The sequence below is a fragment of the Dendropsophus ebraccatus genome, chromosome 3, assembly GCF_027789765.1.
Source record: "Dendropsophus ebraccatus isolate aDenEbr1 chromosome 3, aDenEbr1.pat, whole genome shotgun sequence".
NCBI classification, from domain to species: Eukaryota; Metazoa; Chordata; class Amphibia; order Anura; family Hylidae; genus Dendropsophus; species Dendropsophus ebraccatus.
Window position 1 is genome coordinate 192,121,724 of NC_091456.1, and position 23,177 is coordinate 192,144,900.

The window sequence follows — 23,177 nt, forward strand, 5'->3', positions numbered from 1 at the left end:
CCCCCCGGTATGATGGTATATGTACAGTGAGGATAGTTACCCTCCGGTATGATGGTATATGTACAGTGAGGATAGTTCCCCCCCGGTATGATGGTATATGTACAGTGAGGATAGTTACCCCCCGGTATGATGGTATATGTACAGTGAGGATAGATGCCCCCCGGTATGATGGTATATGTACAGTGAGGATAGTTACCCCCTCGGTATGATGTATATGTACAGTGAGGATAGTTACTCCTCCGGTATGATGGTATATGTACAGTGAGGATAGTTACCCCCCCGGTATGATGGTATATGTACAGTGAGGATAGATGCCCCCGGTATGATGGTATATGTACAGTGAGGATAGATGCCCCCGGTATGATGGTATATGTACAGTGAGGATAGATGCCCCCGGTATGATGGTATATGTACAGTGAGGATAGATGCCCCCGGTATGATGGTATATGTACAGTGAGGATAGATGCCCCCGGTATGATGGTATATGTACAGTGAGGATAGATCCCCCCCGGTATGATGGTATATGTACAGTGAGGATAGATGCCCCCGGTATGATGGTATATGTACAGTGAGGATAGATGCCCCCGGTATGATGGTATATGTACAGTGAGGATAGTTACCCCCCCGGTATGATGGTATATGTACAGTGAGGATAGTTACCCCCCGGTATGATGGTATATGTACAGTGAGGATAGCTCCCCCGGTATGATGGTATATGTACAGTGAGGATAGATGCCCCCCGGTATGATGGTATATGTACAGTGAGGATAGATGCCCCCCGGTATGATCAGGGCCGGCGTCAGCACCTGGCATACTCGGGCAAGTGCCGGGGCCCACGGCCGCTCAAGGGGCCCCCCGACACATGCCCGAGCAGTGAGCCAGACGCCCGCCGCATTACCGACCCCCCGGACACCCGGGGGGCGGGTGCTGCCGACCCCAAGTCCGGGGGAGGGCTGGAGGGGTTGGGGAAGGACCTGCCATGTTTGCTGCACTGGGGAAGGACCTGTGGTGACGTCATAAGGGGGCGGGGCTGATAACGGGAGAGGATGCAGGTGGATGAAGGACCTGTGATCATTGTCATGTGACATGAGGGGGCGGGGCTCACTTATTCCTTCCTTCTGTGCTGTGAGTTTTAGTACTCTTATATCTCCTTCTGTAATGGCCTCTGATCTCCCATAATAACAGGCTGTCCATGCTGGGAGTTGTAGTACTCATCTTATATCTCCTTCTGTAATGGCCTCTGATCTCCCATAGTAACAGGCTGTCCATGCTGGGAGTTGTAGTACTCCTCTTATATCTCCTCCAGTAATGGTCTCTGATCTCCCATAATAACAGGCTGGATATTTTGGGAGTTGTAGTCCTCCTCTTATATCTCCTCTGATCTCCCATAATAACAGGCTGTCCATGCTGGGAGTTGTAGTCCTATTATATCTCCTCCTGTGATGTCCTTTGATCTCCCATAATAACAGGCTGTCCATGCTGGGAGTTGTAGTCCTATTATATCTCCTCCTGTAATGTCCTTTGATCTCCCATAATAACAGGCTGTCCATGCTGGGAGTTGTAGTCCTATTATATCTCCTCCTGTAATGTCCTTTGATCTCCTATAATAACAGGCTGGACACGCTGGGAGTTGTAGTTCCCCCCCCCGGTATACCTCATGTAATGCCTCCTGATTGTAACTCCATTCTGGCCTGCTCTATGGTGAACAGACTAGAATACAGACTCCAGGGGGACGACCTCCTTCTAGCACCTCCATTCTAGTTTCATCCCTTCGTGGATCCCATCTCACCAACAGGCGCAGAGCGATTACGTCATCACGCCTGCTGGTGGATCCACAAGGCGCACACAAGGGAGAAGAGGACCCGTCCCCTGGATTAGTGAGTATGATTTTATTTTTTTATTTTCTTGTGTTGAGGGAGATCAGGGGGCATTTCTATGGGGCAGAGCAGGGGGCATTTCTATGGGGCAGAGCAGGGGGCATTACTATGGGGGCAGGGGGCATTACTATGGGGGCAGGGGACATTACTATGGGGCAGAGCAGGGGGTATCTACTATGGGGGCATTACTATGGGGACAGAGGGCATTATTACTATATGGAGGGCACAGCATTGGGACATTATTACTATATGGAGGGCACAGCATGGGGACAATATTACTATATGGGGGGCACAGCATGGGGACAATATTACTATATGGAGGGCACAGCATGGGGACAATATTACTATATGGGGGGCACAGCATGGGACCTTCAAACCTCCTTACTTTACTGCACATGACACCAAACAGCGGAGTTACTACTGTATAGGAGCTTATGGGTGGGAAAAAGGGAAGGAAGTTGCTGGAAATGTGCGGAGTCTAAGATGTTTGTCTGACAGGTCCTGAAGAGATGAATTGTAGCTGGAAGAAATCATCATGGTGGTCTGGGCCAGATGGAGAGGAAACGGAGAGCGATCGCCTCAGATCAAAGGAGACGTCACCTGTGAGTTACTGAATTACAGGGTTTTTTCGGTATTTTGTCATACTTTATTTGGCAGGTGTGCCCCGAGGTGTGCTATACAAAGGGGCCCGCTGAGACTCTCTCGCCCAAGGGCCCACAAAAACCTGGAGCCGGCCCTGGGTATGATGGTATATGTACAGTGAGGATAGTTACCCCCCGGTATGATGGTATATGTACAGTGAGGATAGATGCCCCCGGTATGATGCTATATGTACAGTGAGGATAGATACCCCCGTTATGATGCTATATGTACAGTGAGGATAGATACCCCCCGGTATGATGGTATATGTACAGTGAGGATAGATGCCCCCGGTATGATGGTATATATACAGTGAGGATAGTTACCCCCCGGTATGATGGTATATGTACAGTGAGGATAGCTCCCCCCGGTATGATGGTATATATACAGTGAGGATAGTTACCCCCCGGTATGATGGTGTATGTACAGTGAGGATAGATGCCCCCGGTATGATGGTATATGTACAGTGAGGATAGATGCCCCCCCCGGTATGATGGTATATGTACAGTGAGGATAGTTACCCCTGGTATGATGGTATATGTACAGTGAGGATAGTTACCCCCGGTATGATGGTATATGTACAGTGAGGATAGTTACCCCCCCGGTATGATGGTATATGTACAGTGAGGATAGTTACCCCCGGTATGATGGTATATGTTCAGTGAGGATAGTTACCCCCCCCGGTATGATGGTATATGTACAGTGAGGATAGATCCCCCGGTATGATGGTATATGTACAGTGAGGATAGTTACCCCCCGGTATGATGGTATATGTACAGTGAGGATAGTTACCCCTGGTATGATGGTATATGTACAGTGAGGATAGTTACCCCCGGTATGATGGTATATGTACAGTGAGGATAGTTACCCCCCGGTATGATGGTATATGTACAGTGAGGATAGTTACCCCTGGTATGATGGTATATGTACAGTGAGGATAGTTACCCCCGGTATGATGGTATATGTACACTGCAGTAACTCAGCACGGCCACTATGCAGTGAATGGCGCTATCTGCTTCTGGCGCTGTACACAGCATAGATTCAGTCACAGCAGGCCTGCAGAACCTTTGTCGTAAAATTGTGGCAGGTCTGGAAGCCTTCAATAGGCCTCTGGCTGCCATGACAAGCACGTTGTGATTGGGAGTGGCGTTTGAAGTGGCGTGGCATTGCTTGTGTGTGTGAGGGGCGGGAGGGGGGGCAAGTTGACCTCCTGCACCAGGGTCCATGAGACATTAGCTCCGCTTCTGGCTGAACAGCTGTGACTGCAGAGATGGGTTAAGAAGTGTCAGCGGCAGCTGCTGTTAGTGGGGGACACAGAGACCAGGCTGGAGGACACCAGGGGAGCAAGGAGAGGTAAGTATTATCTGTATTATTTTACTCCTTTAAAGCAAAGTCTGCACGGACATCACTAACAATGTCCGTTCTGCCCCACCCACACAACTGATCCATCTAATAGGTTCTGTAAGCGATCGCCGATCTAGCAGAGAGACAGTTCATCTCTAATCTCAGATTTTCCCCCAGTGTCCACTCAACTTATCAAGTGCCGCAGGTGTGTATATAGTGATGTGTATTACCTGCTGATGGGAGGGGCTGCTGATCCTCCAGCATCACATCCTTGTACTGATCCTTGTGTCCTTCTACATACTCCCACTCCTCCATGGAGAAATAGACCGCCAAATATACCTTAAAAGACAAGACAAGATCACTTAGGGGTCACGTTACATGCTATCCATAGAAGTCTATGTAGATGGGAGGGGGAGGAGGAGGATGAAGCTTCCGAGTGAGATAGATGTAAGAGACACAAACATGGCGGCCGCAGTATTATACATGTCCCAACAATGAAGCCGTAACACTCCGGGCTTATTCCCACCTTCCATGCACAGTCTGTAAATAAGGATGAAGTGCTACAGAACCGAGATCAGAGTTCCCGGCATCATATATCACTGTGATGCCGATGTGGTGATTGGTGGATGTTATCAGCGGTGGTGACGCCAGTGCTAGTCCAGCACACAGGTGTGGGGTTGGTACCTGCTTTGTTATGTGGCTGGCTGTATTCCCCAAAATGGTGGGTGACCTGCCGGGTTGTAGTGGGTCCCTTGGGCTCTTGTCACAGTAGACTTGAGTGGCAATTGACCCACCCGGAGTATCGGTACCGACACCCACAGAAAGGGGAAAAATAACCCAAGATGTGCGGCTATTGTGTATAGGTGCTGGTGCAGAGGAAAGGATGACTGAGTCCCAGTGATATAAAAATATAACAGCTTTACCGTACACTCTCTTAGTAGTACAATACAGGGCCCCAATACTATACACTGCAGGTATAAAGGACCATAAAACTATATACTACAGGTATACAGGACCATAAAACTAAACACTACAGGTGTACAGGACCCCAAAAACTATATACTATAGGTATACGGGAACCCCAAAACTCAATACTATAGGTATACAGCACCTCCACCAACTCTATACTACAGGTATACAGGACCCCCAAACTATACACTACAGGTATACAGGACCTCCACCAACTGTATACTACAGGTATACAGGACCTCCACCAACTCTATACTACAGGTATACAGGGGACAGTGCCGTCTAGTAATATACAAAACCACTTCATAGAAGAGACAAAAGAGGAGGGCACTCACCCGTTTCCTGACTTCTTTATTCTTCTACAACTTTCATGCAGCCATAGTTCATTAGCGCGCACTCCTTGGTGAGGCACCAACCCCTTTCACAGGCGCGGGACAGCTGCTTCTCACGTCACTTACCAGCATTGACGGACAGTCGAAACAGCTGTCAAGTGTCTGTGGAGGGGGTTGGTGCCTCACCGACAAGTGCTAATGAACTATGGCTGCATATATATATATATATATATATATACTGTATATACAGTATATACCCAAGTAGTATGTAGTGCAGCACTCTTTAATGAAAGATCTTGCGGTGCCAACCAGTATGCGCCCCTGTGACCATAGGTGCTCCCAAACTATACCCTACAGGTATACAGGACCTCCACCTATTAGACAGTACTATATGTGACTGTATGTATGTGTGTATATATGTGACTGTATGTGTGTGTGTATATATGTGACTGTATGTATGTGTGTGTGTATATATGTGACTGTATGTACGTGTGTGTGTATATATATATATGTGACTGTATGTATGTGTGTATATATGTGACTGTATGTGTGTGTGTATATATGTGCTGTATGTATGTATGTGTGTGTATATATGTGACTGTATGTGTGTGTGTGTATATATGTGACTGTATGTGTGTGTGTGTGTATATATGTGACTGTGTGTGTGAGTATATATGTGACTGTATCTGTATGTGTGTGTGTGTGTATATGTGACTGTATGTATGTGTATGTATATATGTGACTGTATGTATGTGTGTGTATATATGTGACTGTATGTGTGTGTGTGTATATACCGTATGTGACTGTATGTATGTATGTGTATATATGTGACTGTATGTGTGTGCGTGTATATATGTGACTGTATGTATGTGTGTGTATATATGTGACTGTATGTGTGTGTGTGTGTATATACCGTATGTGACTGTATGTGTGTGTGTGTATATATGTGACTGTATGTATGTGTGTGTATATATGTGACTGTATGTGTGTGCGTGTATATATGTGACTGTATGTATGTGTGTGTATATATGTGACTGTATATATGTGTGTATAACCCCCTCCACAGGCGCGGGACAGCTGCTTCTCACCTCTTTGACTGACAGTCGCAACAGCTGTCAAGTGTCTGTGGAGGGGGTTGGTGCCTCACTGACGAGTGCACGCTAATGAACTATGGCTGCATATATATATATATATATATATATATATATATATATATATACTGTATATACCCAAGTAGTATGTAGTGCAGCACTCTTTACTCAAAGATCTTGCGGTGCCAACCAGTATGCGCCCCTGTGTCCATAGGTGCTACCAAACTATACCCTACAGGTATACAGGACCTCCACCTATTAGACAGTATAGGTATACAGGACCCCATAACTATACAGTACAGGTATACAGGACCTTCACCAACTGTACACTACAGGTATATAGGACCCCGAACTGTACAGTTTAGGTACACAGGACCTCCACCAACTGTACACTACACTACAAGGGCAAAGATTGGCCACCTGTTCCTGAAAAAAACATGGTGGATTTAATTCTTCACAAAACTAGGTACAAAGATGCTGGAGCAGGAACGCAATATATACCTTTACCTTTAATATATACCTTTACCTTTAATATATACCTTTAGAGCCAGTACAACTTATACCCCAGCAGTGTCGGAGCAGCACAGTGATGGACATAGAGTATACACTGTGTGCAGAATTATTAGGTCAATGAGTATTTTGATCCCATCATCCTTTGTATACATGTTGTCCTACTCCTGTATAGGCTTAAAAGCCAACTACTCAGGTGATGTGCATCTATGTAATGAGGAGGGGTGTGGTCTAATGACATCATCACCCCATATAAGGTGTGGGTCAGAAGAGAGATTTGACGGACTCTGAAAAGCCAAAAATAGTGAGATGTCTCGCAGACGGATGAAGCAGTCGTCTTGAAATTGCCAAACTTCTGAAGCGTGATCACCGATCAATCAAGTGTTTCATGGTAAATAACCAACAGCGTCACAAGAAGCGTGAAGGAAAAAGAATGGCGCAAAATAACGGCCCATAAATTGAGGCCGAAGGAAGGAAGGAAGGAAGGCTGAAAAAGGAGAAACAGACCGCTGGGTAGGATATATGAAGCTATTACTCACAGAGCAGAGTGTCAGATCCGGAGCGTGTTCCCTTCTTCCTCTGTATTTCTCACCACTCAGCTGGGCGCTCAGGACTCTTCAGCAATCTGCTCCCTTCTTGTACAATGTCCCTACGTGTTTCCCGCTTTACCAGCAATCATCAGGGGATAATTCACACAGCAAGGAAAGCAGGTCTGTGCCGCACTGATGTCGCCCGAACACTGAGCTACACACAGTAACTTCTATCTGGCTGGAAGTCACAGCTGCTACATCCCCATCCCCCCACTTCCACTAACTATTCCTATTCTGTGCCAGCCCACTTAATCCCCCCCCCCCCAACACCACTTGTGTATATGTGTAATGTACATGTAGCTGAGCTGTATGTGTGTAATGTACATGTAGCTGAGCTGTATATGTGTGTAATGTAATGTACATGTAGCTGAGCTGTATATGTGTAATGTACATGTAGCTGAGCTGTATATGTGTAATGTACATGTAGCTGAGCTGTATATGTGTGTAATGTACATGTAGCTGAGCTGTATATGTGTAATGTACATGTAGCTGAGCTGTATATGTGTGTAATGTACATGTAGCTGAGCTGTATGTGTGTAATGTACATGTAGCTGAGCTGTATGTGTGTAATGTACATGTAGCTGAGCTGTATATGTGTAATTTATATGTAGCTGAGCTGTATGTGTGTAATGTACATTTAGCTAAGCTGTATATGTGTGTAATGTACATGTAGCTGAGCTGTACATGTGTAATGTACATGTAGCTGAGCTGTATGTGTGTACACTTCCGGCCGTAGTGCGCTCCGTGAATATGCAGCCGGAAACTTACGTAGTTAGCGTACAATGCATAGTATACGACCCCGGCCGCACAGTTCACACTTCGTACGAATGTACACCGGGATCGTATACGGCGCCATAAGAAATGAACCAGACCACTGTTTCCAGCCGGAAGGCTTGTAACTTACGCCCGTAGCGTATCCCGCGGCTCCGTACGAAGTGGTGATTTCTTTATTTTTCCGCTCTTCTATGCCGATCCAAAAGGTTCTGTGGGGTGTCCGGGGCTAGGTGAAGATTTTCAAGTAAAAGACCGCTGTCAGATCGCTTCGTAGGGGGCTCAGGGAGCGTAAGTAGACTACGGGCGTACGTTCGCAATGTGTACGCATTGCGTACACACTGCGTACGCATCCGCCCGCACGTCGAATATTCGCACGCCCGTTGTTTCAGCCGTACGTCGGCCTCCTCTGCTCCCGGCCTCCTTGTCCCTCCTGCAGGATCGGTATCGGGGTGAGTTCTGGTCTCTAGAATCCTCCGTCCTGCAGGAAGATTCCCAGCACTGGGATGGAGCGGAGGCTCCTGGGACTATACACAGACCTCCCAACTGTCCAGGATCCCCATGTGTCCCGCTAACACCTCCCCCCAAGCCTAGTCCCCGCACCAGCGTTGGCATCAGGAGCTGCCTCCGGGTGCTGACAGGGGCCTCTTGCTGTGAGTACTCCTAATGAGCGCTCACAGTGACACTGGCAGAGTAGGAGACATCGGCTTCCTACTCTGCCAAAACTCTTGTGGCTGAAGGCATCATTCTGCTTCTGGCCACTAGAGGCCGCTGTCTCCCTTATAGCTCCAGAGCAGAGTGACGTCACTCATGCAGACAGAACAGGAAGAGGAGACGCTGGAGGACAGAGGAGCCCAGCTGCAGAGGTGAGTATATGGATTTTTTTTTTTTTTTTACTGTACAGGGGGCATTGGGGGCTTACAACCAGGGGACAGTGGCCTCGTGCCCTTTAGCTGCTCTCTGCTCTTCTAGACAGGAAAGTTCTCACCTTTTTCTATGTAAACCACAAAGATCCTGTATTTAGTGAAGACAAGTTGTGCTCTTGGCACTGGGTGGAAGCTGGTGTCCTTGTTAGGGTGCGTTCACACCTACAGGATCTGCAGCAGATTTGATGCTGTGTTCCAACCGCGACTGAGGCAGGAGTGACGGACTCACAAATAGTCGGAGAATTTGGGAACGAGATCATCTGAATTCTGGTAAGAAAAACTTTTCATTTTTGAATTAATTTGACAAAAAACAAGAAAAAGAATCTGAGGATAATAAAGTACTGCACATCCAAAAATATATCAACATGATTTTATTATACAAAAGATAAGAGAAAACACACAGAAAAAACAAGAAAGGCTGTATACAGCAATAAAAACCCAACTCTGAGGGGGGAGAATACAATCAATCACCCCACCAACCGGGATCTCCCACATGAACAAATGTCACATGCCTAGATAGCAGGCATCCCTCCCATGAATCCATACAGTAAACGGTACATCATGCACAAAAAAGTAAATCAATACAATATATCAAAATACAAAAAATATATATATATGGTATATGTGCAAAAAATGTACAAACCAAATAAAAGACAGGAGGAGATGAGAGTGACCCCGGTACTAACCCTACCCAGGGTAACAGTGCTCTCTACTGACATCTCTGGTGGAGTCAGGAACTGTCCTGAGCAGGAGAGATTTTCTATGGGGACTTGCTGCTGCTCTAGACAGTTCCTGACTCCGCCAGAGATGTCAGTAGAGAGCACTGTTTCTGAATGTAAACAAACAACACTTCCTGCAGGATATATAGTAGCTTATAAGTATGGAAAAACTTGAGATTTTTAAATAGAAGTAAATTACAAATCTATTTAACTTTCTGAAACCAGTTGATTGGAAAGAAAAAAAAATTCCCTGGACAACCCCTTTAAGGTTTAGTGTCCGTTAGAAGGTAATGGTGCATCTTCAGTCTATCCTAAAATTGATAAAATGTAAAAATTTTTGTCCTCAAAATAATCCTGAATTATAAACAATTCCCCTCCAGCAAACCCCAAGAACTTCCCGATGGGCTCCATGAGGAGGATCTGGATAGCTAACTTATTTTGGGCCCTTTTGTGTTACTGTGTTGTGTGTTACTGTGTTGTGTGTTACTGTCTTGTCATGTGTTGTGTGTTACTGTGTTGTGTGTTACTGTGTTGTGTGTTACTGTCTTGTCATGTGTTGTGTGTTACTGTGTTGTGTGTTACTGTGTTGTGTGTTACTGTGTTGTGTGTTACTGTCTTGTCATGTGTTGTGTGTTACTGTGTTGTGTGTTACTGTGTTGTGTGTTACTGTCTTGTCATGTGTTGTGTGTTACTGTGTTGTGTGTTACTGTGTTGTGTGTTACTGTGTTGTGTGTTACTGTCTTGTCATGTGTTGTGTGTTACTGTGTTGTGTGTTACTGTCTTGTCATGTGTTGTGTGTTACTGTGTTGTGTGTTACTGTCTTGTCATGTGTTGTGTGTTACTGTGTTGTGTGTTACTGTGTTGTGTGTTACTGTCTTGTCATGTGTTGTGTGTTACTGTGTTGTGTGTTACTGTGTTGTGTGTTACTGTCTTGTCATGTGTTGTGTGTTACTGTGTTGTGTGTTACTGTCTTGTCATGTGTTGTGTGTTACTGTGTTGTGTGTTACTGTCTTGTCATGTGTTGTGTGTTACTGTGTTGTGTGTTACTGTGTTGTGTGTTACTGTGTTGTGTGTTACTGTCTTGTCATGTGTTGTGTGTTACTGTGTTGTGTGTTACTGTGTTGTGTGTTACTGTCTTGTCATGTGTTGTGAGTTACTGTGTTGTGTGTTACTGTGTTGTGTGTTACTGTCTTGTCATGTGTTGTGTGTTACTGTGTTGTGTGTTACTGTCTTGTCATGTGTTGTGTGTTACTGTGTTGTGTGTTACTGTCTTGTCATGTGTTGTGTGTTACTGTGTTGTGTGTTACTGTGTTGTGTGTTACTGTGTTGTGTGTTACTGTCTTGTCATGTGTTGTGTGTTACTGTGTTGTGTGTTACTGTGTTGTGTGTTACTGTCTTGTCATGTGTTGTGTGTTACTGTGTTGTGTGTTACTGTCTTGTCATGTGTTGTGTGTTACTGTGTTGTGTGTTACTGTCTTGTCATGTGTTGTGTGTTACTGTGTTGTGTGTTACTGTGTTGTGTGTTACTGTCTTGTCATGTGTTGTGTGTTACTGTGTTGTGTGTTACTGTGTTGTGTGTTACTGTGTTGTGTGTTACTGTGTTGTGTGTTACTGTCTTGTCATGTGTTGTGTGTTACTGTGTTGTGTGTTACTGTGTTGTGTGTTACTGTCTTGTCATGTGTTGTGTGTTACTGTGTTGTGTGTTACTGTGTTGTGTGTTACTGTCTTGTCATGTGTTGTGTGTTACTGTGTTGTGTGTTACTGTCTTGTCATGTGTTGTGTGTTACTGTGTTGTGTGTTACTGTCTTGTCATGTGTTGTGTGTTACTGTGTTGTGTGTTACTGTGTTGTGTGTTACTGTGTTGTGTGTTACTGTCTTGTCATGTGTTGTGTGTTACTGTGTTGTGTGTTACTGTGTTGTGTGTTACTGTCTTGTCATGTGTTGTGTGTTACTGTGTTGTGTGTTACTGTGTTGTGTGTTACTGTCTTGTCATGTGTTGTGTGTTACTGTGTTACTGTGTTGTGTGTTACTGTCTTGTCATGTGTTGTGTGTTACTGTGTTGTGTGTTACTGTCTTGTCATGTGATGTGTTACTGCGTTGTGTGTTAGTGTGTTACTGTGTTGTGTGTTACTGTCTTGTCATGTGTTGTGTGTTACTGTGTTGTGTGTTACTGTGTTGTGTGTTACTGTCTTGTCATGTGTTGTGTGTTACTGTGTTGTGTGTTAGTGTGTTACTGTGTTGTGTGTTACTGTGTTGTCTGTTACTGTATTGTGTGTTAGTGTGTTACTGTGTTAGTGTGTTACTGTGTTGTGTGTTACTGTGTTGTGTGTTACTGTGTTGTGTGTTACTGTGTTGTGTGTTACTGTGTTGTGTGTTACTTTCTTGTCATTTGTTGTTTCTGCAATTTTGTGGCCAAAAGACCAATATTTGCTTATGTAAAACACATGAGTCTCTCTGAATGATTTCTGTTTGGCCCCGTTCCCACTGAGGAAAGGTAGCGGAATTCCGCGACGGAATTGTCCGCCGCGGAATGCCGTTAGCTTCCCGCTCATAATGGGAGTCTATGGAAGGGAACATGTTCATTCTTCAGCGCGGACAGGGCAGGAGCGCGCGCCTCCCATAGACTCCTATTATGAGCGGGAAGCTAACGGCATTCCGCGGCGGACAATTCCGTCGCGGAATTCCGCTACCTTTCCTCAGTGGGAACGGGGCCTATGAGTGACAATAAGGATTAACTCATAAAATCCTGGGTGTATGAGGGAGCCCGTTCGGTCTGGTTTTGGTCTACTGAGGCCGAGACAACATTGTGAGGAATAGAAGTCACACAGTCAGATACATGCCAGGATTATTTCTACATCCCTAATTCTATGAATCCTTCCTCTATTTGTCAATCGTCTCCTAGGTGGACAGACGTGATTGGTTGTGAGGGTCTCGTTGTCCCGTATTGTGTTTTTCCTTATCACTATATTTTGTTCCTGTTTCTTCCTGTTCTCTGTTATTTTTGATGCAAAAAGACATCTCCAAGTCCTAAGGGGCCTATTCCACAGAGCGATAATTGGCCGATTATCGCTCCATGGAATAGAGACAGCGATCAGCCGATGATCGTGTCATCGGCTGATCGTTTATTTAGGTAAAAACCTAAAATCATCGGTCACCAACCGCGCATCACTACATGGACTAGCGATGCGCGGCCGGCGACCGACGATTTCATAAAACAGCATACATTACCTACTATGCTGCAGGGCTTCTTCTCCCCGGGTCCAGCGCTCATGTACTTCTGCAGCCTGTAGACATCCAGGTTGTAGAAGTACAACTTCAATCATGACCTGTCAGTCGGGCATAATAGGAGTTGTAGTTCTGCAAACTGTGACTATCCAGTTTGCCGAACTACATCTCCCATCATGTCCCATTTTTTTTCTTCTCATCAGAAAATCCTAAAGGCATTTCCTGATGGATTCCTGATAATTTCCTGAAGGTACAAACGGATTACTGTCAGGAAATCCTGATACTTTCCTGATGACACTTAAGGCCTCCTGATCAGGATTTCCTGACAGTTAAAACTGACAGAAGGGGGCCTTATCCAGCTGACTGGCAGCCTGCCGAGCGAGCTGCCAATCAACCGGGCCATGACATTGACTGAGAAGAAAATGCCCGAGCCTGGCGGGGGGTCACAGAGTGGCGATCTGGCGCTGGACAGGCATGGGGACATGGTGGTGGTCACCATGTTGTCATCCCCCCCCCCAACCCCCCGCTTTTTCAAAAACTTATTGCATATCCAGACTTCTCCTTTAATAGAAACAAAATACTTTTTTTTTTAAAATTCCTTTATTTTTTAAAAATGTAATAAACCATGATTGTATATTATACCTTCCCGCCCCCCCCCCACCCCCATATATTATACCTTACCGCCCCCCACCCCATATATTATACCTTCCCCCACCCCCATATATTATACCTTCCTGCCCCCCGACTCCATATATTATACCTCCCCCCCCATATATTATACCTCCCCCCCATATATTATACCTTCCCGCCCCCCCCCACCCCCATATATTATACCTTCACCCACCTCCATATATTATACCTTCCCGCCCCCCCACCTCCATATATTATACCTTCCCGCCCCCCACCCCCATATATTATACCTTCCCGCCCCCTGCCCCCATATATTATACCTTCCCTCCCCCCCACCTCCATATATTATACCTTCCCGCCCCCCCACCCCCATATATTATACCTTCCCGCCCCCTGCCCCCATATATTATACTTTCCCCCACCCCCATATATTATACCTTCCCGCGCCCCCCACCCCCATATATTATACCTTCCCGCCCCCTGCCCCCATATATTATACCTTCCCGCCCCCTGCCCCCATATATTATATCTTCCCGCGCCCCATCTCCATATATTATACCTTCCCGCCCCTTCCACCCCCATATATTATACCTTCCCCCCACCCCCATATATTATACCTTCCTGCCCCCCCACCCCCATATATTATACCTTCCCGCGCCCCACCTCCATATATTATACCTTCCCGCGCCCCACCTCCATATATTATACCTTCCCGCCCCCCCATATATTATACCTTCCTGCCCCCCCAACCCCATATATTAAACCTTCCCGCCCCCCCCATATATTATACCTTCCTGCCCCCCCACCCCCATATATTATACCTTCCTGCCCCCCACCTCCATATATTATACCTTCCCGCCCCCCCCCATATATTATACCTTCCCGCACCCCACCTCCATATATTATACCTTCCCGCACCCCACCTCCATATATTATACCTTCCCTCCCCCCCACCCCCATATATTATACCTTCCTGCCCCCCCAACCCCATATATTAAACCTTCCCGCCCCCCCCATATATTATACCTTCCTGCCCCCCCACCCCCATATATTATACCTTCCTGCCCCCCACCTCCATATATTATACCTTCCCGCCCCCCCCCCATATATTATACCTTCCCGCACCCCACCTCCATATATTATACCTTCCCGCCCCCTGCCCCCATATATTATACCTTCCCGCCCCCCCACCCCCATATATTATACCTTCCCGCCCCCCCACCCCCATATATTATACCTTCCCCCCCCACCCCTATATATTATACCTTCCCGCCCCCCCCCATATATTATACCTCCCCCCATATATTATACCTTCCCGCCCCCCCACCCCCATATATTATACCTTCCCGCGCCCCAACTCCATATATTATACCTTCCCGCGCCCCACCTCCATATATTATACCTTCCCGCCCCCCCCATATATTATACCTTCCTGCCCCCCCAACCCCATATATTAAACCTTCCCGCCCCCCCCATATATTATACCTTCCTGCCCCCCCACCCCCATATATTATACCTTCCCGCGCCCCACCTCCATATATTATACCTTCCCGCCCCCCCACCCCCATATATTATACCTTCCCCCCCCACCCCTATATATTATACCTTCCCGCCCCCCCCCATATATTATACCTCCCCCCATATATTATACCTTCCTGCCCCCCCACCCCCATATATTATACCTTCCCGCCCCCCCACCCCCATATATTATACCTTCCTCCCCCCCACCCCCATATATTATACCTTCCCCCCCCACCCCCATATATTATACCTTCCCGCCCCCCCCCATATATTATACCTCCCCCATATATTATACCTTCCCGCCCCCCCCCCCCATATATTATACTTTCCCGCCCCCTGCCCCCATATATTATACCTTCCCGCCCCCATATATTATACCTTCCCGCCCCCCCCACCCCCATATATTATACCTTCCCCCACCCCCATATATTATACCTTCCCGCCCCCCCCCCACCCCCATATATTATACCTTCCCGCCCCCCCCCCCCCATATTTAAAACCTGTTGACGGAAATAGTTATTTACACTATGAAAGTTCTCACCACAGAAAATGGAAAATCCATCGATAATATTACGTTTGGACAGTTCAGACGTATCCGCCGCGATTCCTCCACCATGAAGGACTTTAGGAAACAAAGCAAAGTTCTCAAAAAAAAAGAGTCATTTCCGAGAATTACCCCATTTCACTCGGGAATAAGAGTCAAAAACAAGGAATCCAATCTGGTAAGAAGAAGGAAGATATGACCAACTAAGGGTTAAATGTCATCGCCACCTTTTCTTCAGACCACAAGTCAATTAAATTCATTGTAAACAAACATTGGGATATACTGAAGCATGACCAAGCATCTGCCATCATACGGCCGCCCTTACTAGTGGTGAGCGGCCATGTTGGGAAATCTTCGTATGTTTGTATGAACGTGACGCTTATTGTTCGTATTCGCCGATCACAAACAATGTGTAATGTGTTTCTAGTACGGGAATCTTCTCGCTGGAGTACCCCTTTAGGCTAGGTTCACACGCTGTAACTGTGCGGCTGTATTTTTTATGCGGCTGTAAATGTGCGGGTGAAACTGCGGCCGTGGGAAAAAATAGACATGCGGCTCAAAACATACGGTCATTTACTTGGAAATCTGGTTCAACTAAAAATAACAAATAAAATGTTAAGAAAGTGATGCAAACACCTCTGGATGCATCTGGGAAAGCAGGGAAACAGTTTACATGAATCGCTATTACCGGGGTTTGCGATCCTCTGCACTATAGCCGATGTCTCTCATGGTTAATCTATTAAAATAATAAAACACATTCTCTTTGTAATAAAGTCCCTTTCGTTGTTCAATAATGCTGTTGTGCTCCTGTTTGTGTGTTTTTTGTGTGTTTCTCCCTTTTTGTTTTTCAGATATCGGTATCCTGGGGATTACGTCGGATTCCATGGACTACGTCGATGACCAGCGGTTGTTCTTTGAATTTTTTTAATAAAATGGTCAATGAGGGGTGTGGGGGTGTTTGAATAAAAAAAAATTTAAACTTGTGTCTTGTCTTTATTTCTTTACTTTATAGACTTAGTAGTGGAAGCGTCTAATAGACGGAATCCATTACTAAGTTGGGGCCTAGTGTTAGCCGGTATAAAATGGCTAACACTAACCCCCTATTATTACCCCAGTACCCAATGCCACCAGGGGTACTGGGAAGAGCCGGGTGCCAGTGGTCCCGGAGCGTCAATATTGGCGCTCCTGGACCGGGCGGCAGCAGGCTGGTAAGATTTAGGCTGGGGAGGGCCTAAAACAATGGCTCTTCCCACCCTGGTGTTACCAGGCTGCTGTCGTTTGGTTTTTAACCCGGCTGGTTATAAAAATAGGGGGGACCCTATGCGGGTTTTTAAAAAAAAAAAAAAATAATTAAAAAAAAAACCGCATAGGGTCCCCCCTATTTTTATAACCAGCCGGGTTAAAAACCAAACGACAGCAGCCTGGTAACACCAGGGTGGGAAGAGCCATTGGTTTAGGCCCTCCCCAGCCTAAATCTTACCAGCCTGCTGCCGCCCGGTCCAGGAGCGACAATTTTGACGCTCCGGGACCACTGGCACCCGGCTCTTCCCAGTACCCCTGGTGGCATTGGGTACTGGGGTAATAATAGGGGGTTAGTGTTAGCCATTTTATACCGGCTAACACTAGGCCCCAACTTAGTAATGGATTCCGTCTATTAGACGGCTTCCACTACTAAGTCTATAAAGTAAAGAAATAAAGACAAGACACAAGTTAAAAATTTTTTTTATTCAAATAAAAACACCCCCACACCCCTCATTGACCATTTTATTAAAAAAATTCAAAGAACAACCGCTGGTCATCGACGTAGTCCATGGAATCCGACGTAATCCCCAGGATACCGATATCTGAAAAACAAAAAGGGAGAAACACACAAAAAACACACAAACAGGAGCACAACACCCATCATTGTGAGCGGTGTTGTGCTCCTTACAGTATGCAGCATCTTTACAGATCGCTGCTTACAGTCTGACCCCCAAGGGGTTAAGGGAGGATGTATTGCATCCCCCTTAACCCCTTGGGGGCCAGACTGATGTCAGACTGCACCCATCCCAGCAAGGAAGGGGTTAACTGACCCCCCCTTCCTTGCTGGGAGGGGTGCAGTGCCGGGGAGGGGGTGGGGAGAGCTGTATACTCACCCCGATGTGTCCTCTTCGCTGGTCCGCAGCACAATGAAGTCACTGTACTGCGGACCGGCTCATTATATGTGCGCTCAGCCGAACAGCCAATCAGCTGAGCGCACATATAATTCTAAATGTTTCTTCTAATAATGTTATTGTCACAACATAATTAGAAGAAACATTTGATGTTTTAATTAAAGTAAAGTGATGATTAGTACAGAATGCTCTATTACCGGGAATATGAATTAACGGCTTATGGAGCTTCCTGTACTAATTTATATTTAATTAATAAAACACATTTTCGTTGTAATAAAATCAGTTTCGTTGGTCAATAATTTAATTCTAACGAATCCATCATTGTGCAATTAAATATACTGTCAAAAAATAAATATATAGATAAATATACATTTATTTATATATCTATTTATTTTAACAGTATATTTAATTGCAAAATGATGGATTCGTTAGAAATAAATTATTGATCAACGAAAGTGTCTTGATTACAAATAAAATGTCTTTGATTAATTTAATATATTAACTATTAGAGGCATCGGCATTCGGCATCATTGCCGGCTATTTTTGAAGTACTCCGTACGGACCGCCTGTCAATCCACGGCCGCATGTCCAGCCGCAAACAATGGTCTTGTTCATTTTTTACGGGTCCGTTTACGATAGGGCCGTAGATTCAGACATAGTGTGCACTGTGCAGCCGCATATCCTATACTTCCAAGCATACACACGAACCACCAAAAATACCGCCGCACAATTACAGCCGCAAATACAGCCGCACTCTTACAACGTGTGAACCGAGCCTTAAACTGTACTGTGAGCAGTTCCTGACATGGACAGAGGTGGCGGCAGAGAGCACTGTACCAGACTGGAAAGAATACACCGCTTCTTGCAGGACATACAGCAGCTGATAAGTACCTGAAGACTGGAGATTTTTAGATAGAAGTAAATTACAAATCTATAGAACTTTCTGAAACCGGTTGATTTGAAAGTTTCACTATCGTTTCAGAAAACTTATGACACGACATAGAGACGTCATAGAGACGTCATAGAGATGTGTTCATACCTGTACCGACTGGCAGAAGGAGCGGGGAGAGGACCACGCTGCAGCACGTCCTCTCCCCGCTCTGTCAGCGTGATCAGTCAGGCTCCATAGAGCTCCATTATCATCCCGACTGATCACGTGACAGAGCCGCGAGAGGATTACGCTTAGCGCGGTCTTCTCCCCACTCTATCACCCGATCGGTATAAACACTCGGACCCGGACCGATCAAAACTTCTGACATATCTCTCTGACGTCTCTATGATATGTCAAAAGTTTTCTGAAACAACAACACTTGAAAGAAAAGGATTTTTGTCGGAGTACCCCTTTAACATAAGCCGGCATTGAGTTGCTGTAGTAACAGATGTAGCTGGGTGCGGAGAGCTGCTGTATCACTGGTGTCTTCTGGGAGGTATATGCAGTGATCTGTATACTAGGATCAGCTCTGTCCGCACCAATGATTTTGTATCTCTGTATATATATATATATATAAGCCGCCATTGTGCGTCATTCACTTCTGCTCGATAAAGGAGATAATACCTGCTGAACCGTCATATTATAAAGTCACCTCCTCACCCGTGACCTCCTGGCTGCACTGTGACTACTCGTATATAAGTTTGGAGCTGCGGTATATGATATCTGTATTACCGCCTGATCTCCTATACACATGGGGAATACATAGCTGTGGTATCTGGATTAGATTTGCTCTTTGGATAACAGACGTGTGAGTGATCATTGAGCGCTATGAACTGGCTTCTCCCTGGAGTGAATCTTTTTATGAGTAATAAGATTACATTTCTGTGTAAAACATTTTCCACATTCTGAACATGAAAATGGCTTCTCTCCTGTATGAGTTCTTTCATGTACAGAAAACATGGATTTAACAAGGAAACATTTTCCACATTCTGAACATGAAAATGGCTTCTCTCCTGCATGAGTTCTTTCATGTACAGAAAGCATGGATTTAAAAAGGAAACTTTTTTCACATTCCGAACATGAAAATGGCTTCTCTCCAGTATGAGTTCTTTCATGTGAAGTGAGCCTTGATTTCACAGCAAAATGCTTTCCACATTCTGAACATGAAAATGGCTTCTCTCCAGTATGAGTTCTTTCATGTAATGTGAGCCCTGATTTAAAATCAAAATATTTTCCACATTCTGAACATGAAAATGGCTTCTCTCCTGTATGAGTTCTTTCATGTACAGTGAGCTTTGCTTTCAAAGCAAAACATTCTCCACATTCTGAACATGAAAATGGCTTTTCTCCTGTATGAGTCCTTTCATGTGTGGTGAGTTGGCTTTTTTGAGCAAAACATTTGCCACATTCTGAACATGAAAATGGCTTCTCCCCTGTGTGCATTCTTTCATGTATAGTAAGATGTGATTTCATAGTACAAAGTTTCCCACACTCTGAACATGAAAATGGCTTCTCCCCTGTGTGAATTCTTTCATGTATAGTCAGCTGTGATTTCGTAGTACAATGTTTCCCACACTCTGAGCATGAAAATTGGTTATTTCCTGTGTGAGTTCTTTCATGTAAAGTGAGCTCTGATTTAACAGCAAAACATTTTCCACATTCTGAACATGAAAATGGCTTCTCTCCCGTATGAGTTCTTTCATGTATAGTGAGCGCTGATTTAAAAGAAAAACATTTGCCACATTCTGAACATGAAAATGGCTTCTCTCCCGTATGAGTTCTTTCATGTATAGTGAGCTCTGATTTAAAAGAAAAACATTTGCCACATTCTGAACATGAAAATGGCTTCTCTCCAGTATGAGTTCTTTCATGTGAAGTGAGCGTTGATTTAAAAGCAAAACGCTTTTCACATTCTGAACATGAAAAGGGCTTCTCTCCTGTATGAGTTCTTTCATGTACGGTGAGATACTGTTTGTAAGCAAAACATTTCCCACATTCTGAACATGAAAATGGCTTCTCCCCTGTGTGAATTCTTTCATGTATAGTCAGCTGTGATTTCGTAGTACAATGTTTCCCACACTCTGAGCATGAAAATGGGTTCTTTCTTGTGTGAGTTCTTTCATGTAAAGTGAGCTGTGATTTACCAGCAAAACAATTTCCACATTCTGAACATGAAAATGGCTTCTCTCCCGTATGAGTTCGTTTATGTAATTTGAGTGTTGATTTCGATGTAAAACATTTCCCACATTCTGAACATGAAAATGGCTTCTCTCCCGTATGAGTTAGTTTATGTAATTTGAGTGTTGATTTCAATGTAAAACATTTCCCACATTCTGAACATGAAAATGGCTTCTTTCCCGTATGGGTACTTTCATGTATAGTTAGCTGTGATTTCGAAGTAAAACATTTTCCACATTCCGAACATGAATATGGCTTCTCTCCCGTATGAGTTCTTTCATGTATAGTGAGCGTTGATTTAAAAGCAAAACATTTTCCACATTCTGAACATGAAAATGGCTTCTCCCTTGTGTGAATTCTTTCATGTATAGTGAGCATTGATTTAAAAGCAAAACATTTTCCACATTCTGAGCATGAAAATGGGTTCTTTTTTGTGTGCGTTTTTTGATGTTGCATGAGTTGTGATTTTAGTATAAAACATCTTTCACATTCTGAACATGAAAATCTCTTCTTATTCTGCTTAATCTCTGGTGAATCAGTAGCCAGGACGTGTATAGAAGGATGAGATGCCAGATCTTTGCTGTGAGGGGCTGGGGGTATATCTGGGGTAATAGAAGGTTCTTCATATGTATCTTGTGTGATCTGACCATCTGCTGTAATATCTGGAGATATCTGATGTCCCTCTGATCTCCGGGGACACTCAGCTGCCAAGAAGAAAGATGGGTTATTATTATTTAATAAGATAATGTTAGTAATGTTTGGTAGGCCCAGATCATAGTCTCTGTTATATACCTTCTAGGGGAGGAGTTCCAAACTTTATTGGGTTAAATTAAAATATTCCTTTCGTCCTGGGGGGGGGGGGGGGGGTACCCCATATGTTATGCTGCCAGTGGAATAAAGATGATACTTACTTCTCCACGCTCACCCGGTGTCCTCCTGCCTTGTCTCTGTGCCCCCCCCCTGACTGCAGCCGCTGCTGACACTTCTGAACCTGTCTCTGCAGTCACAGCTGCTCAGCCAATCATTAGCCTAGGTGCTGTCCTGTCTTGGTCAGTGATTGGCTGAGCCCAGTGGTGTAGCTACCGTGGTCGCCATGGTGACTGGGCCCGGCAGCCAGAGTGGCACCCCTAGGTGGTGATTCCCCCCTTACCTCCTCGCTATTCCTATGCTGCGGTCGCCCAGTTCCCGCCCGCTCTGTGTACTGATCTCCCCTCTCCCAGGATGCTCTGCAGGGCCCAGGCCCCTCCCCCAGGCCGTACAGTTATGCAGTAGGGGGTTGTGTGTGTCCCTGGCTCAACACATGAGGGAAGTGAGAGCTTTGCCGCAGATGGTTCCTCCCGGCCTCCAGGGGGCGCAGGCTGAGCATTTCTTCTGAAGCCGGAGAGTCATCAGTGACAGCAGGTGAGTGTACTGGTATGATGGTATATGTACAGTGAGGATAGTTACCCCCGGTATGATGGTATATGTACAGTGAGGATAGTTACCCCCGGTATGATGGTATATGTACAGTGAGGATAGTTACCCCCCCCCCCCCCGGTATGATGGTATATATACAGTGAGGATAGTTACCCCCGGTATGATGGTATATGTACAGTGAGGATAGTTACCCCCGGTATGATGGTATATGTACAGTGAGGATAGTTACCCCCCCCCCCCCCCGGTATGATGGTATATATACAGTGAGGATAGTTACCCCCGGTATGATGGTATATGTACAGTGAGGATAGCCCCCCCTGGTATGATGGTATATGTACAGTGAGGATAGTTACCCCCCGGTATGATGGTATATGTACAGTGAGGATAGTTACCCCCCGGTATGATGGTATATATACAGTGAGGATAGTTACCCCCCGGTATGATGGTATATGTACAGTGAGGATAGTTACCCCCCGGTATGATGGTATATGTACAGTGAGGATAGATGCCCCCGGTATGATGGTATATGTACAGTGAGGATAGATGCCCCCGGTATGATGGTATATGTACAGTGAGGTTAGTTACCCCCCCGGTATGATGGTATATGTACAGTGAGGATAGATACCCCCGGTATGATGGTATATGTACAGTGAGGATAGATGCCCCCGGTATGATGGTATATGTACAGTGAGGATAGTTATTCCCCGGTATGATGGTATATGTACAGTGAGGATAGATGCCCCCAGTATGATGGTATATGTACAGTGAGGATAGTTACCCCCCGGTATGATGGTATATGTACAGTGAGGCT

General features: G+C 45.4%; 2 protein-coding genes across 2 annotated transcripts in view; both read right to left on the minus strand.

Moving 5' to 3' along the window:
* LOC138786631 (uncharacterized) overlaps window positions 1-23,177 on the minus strand; it is a 491,239-nt gene that overhangs the window by 375,328 nt on the left and 92,734 nt on the right. The gene's annotated exons all lie outside the window — the stretch shown is intronic.
* LOC138787601 (uncharacterized) overlaps window positions 1-23,177 on the minus strand; it is a 109,951-nt gene that overhangs the window by 8,539 nt on the left and 78,235 nt on the right. The window contains 1 exon segment of the mRNA XM_069964943.1: window positions 19,648-21,376. Coding sequence (XP_069821044.1) covers window positions 19,648-21,376 — 1,729 coding nt within the window.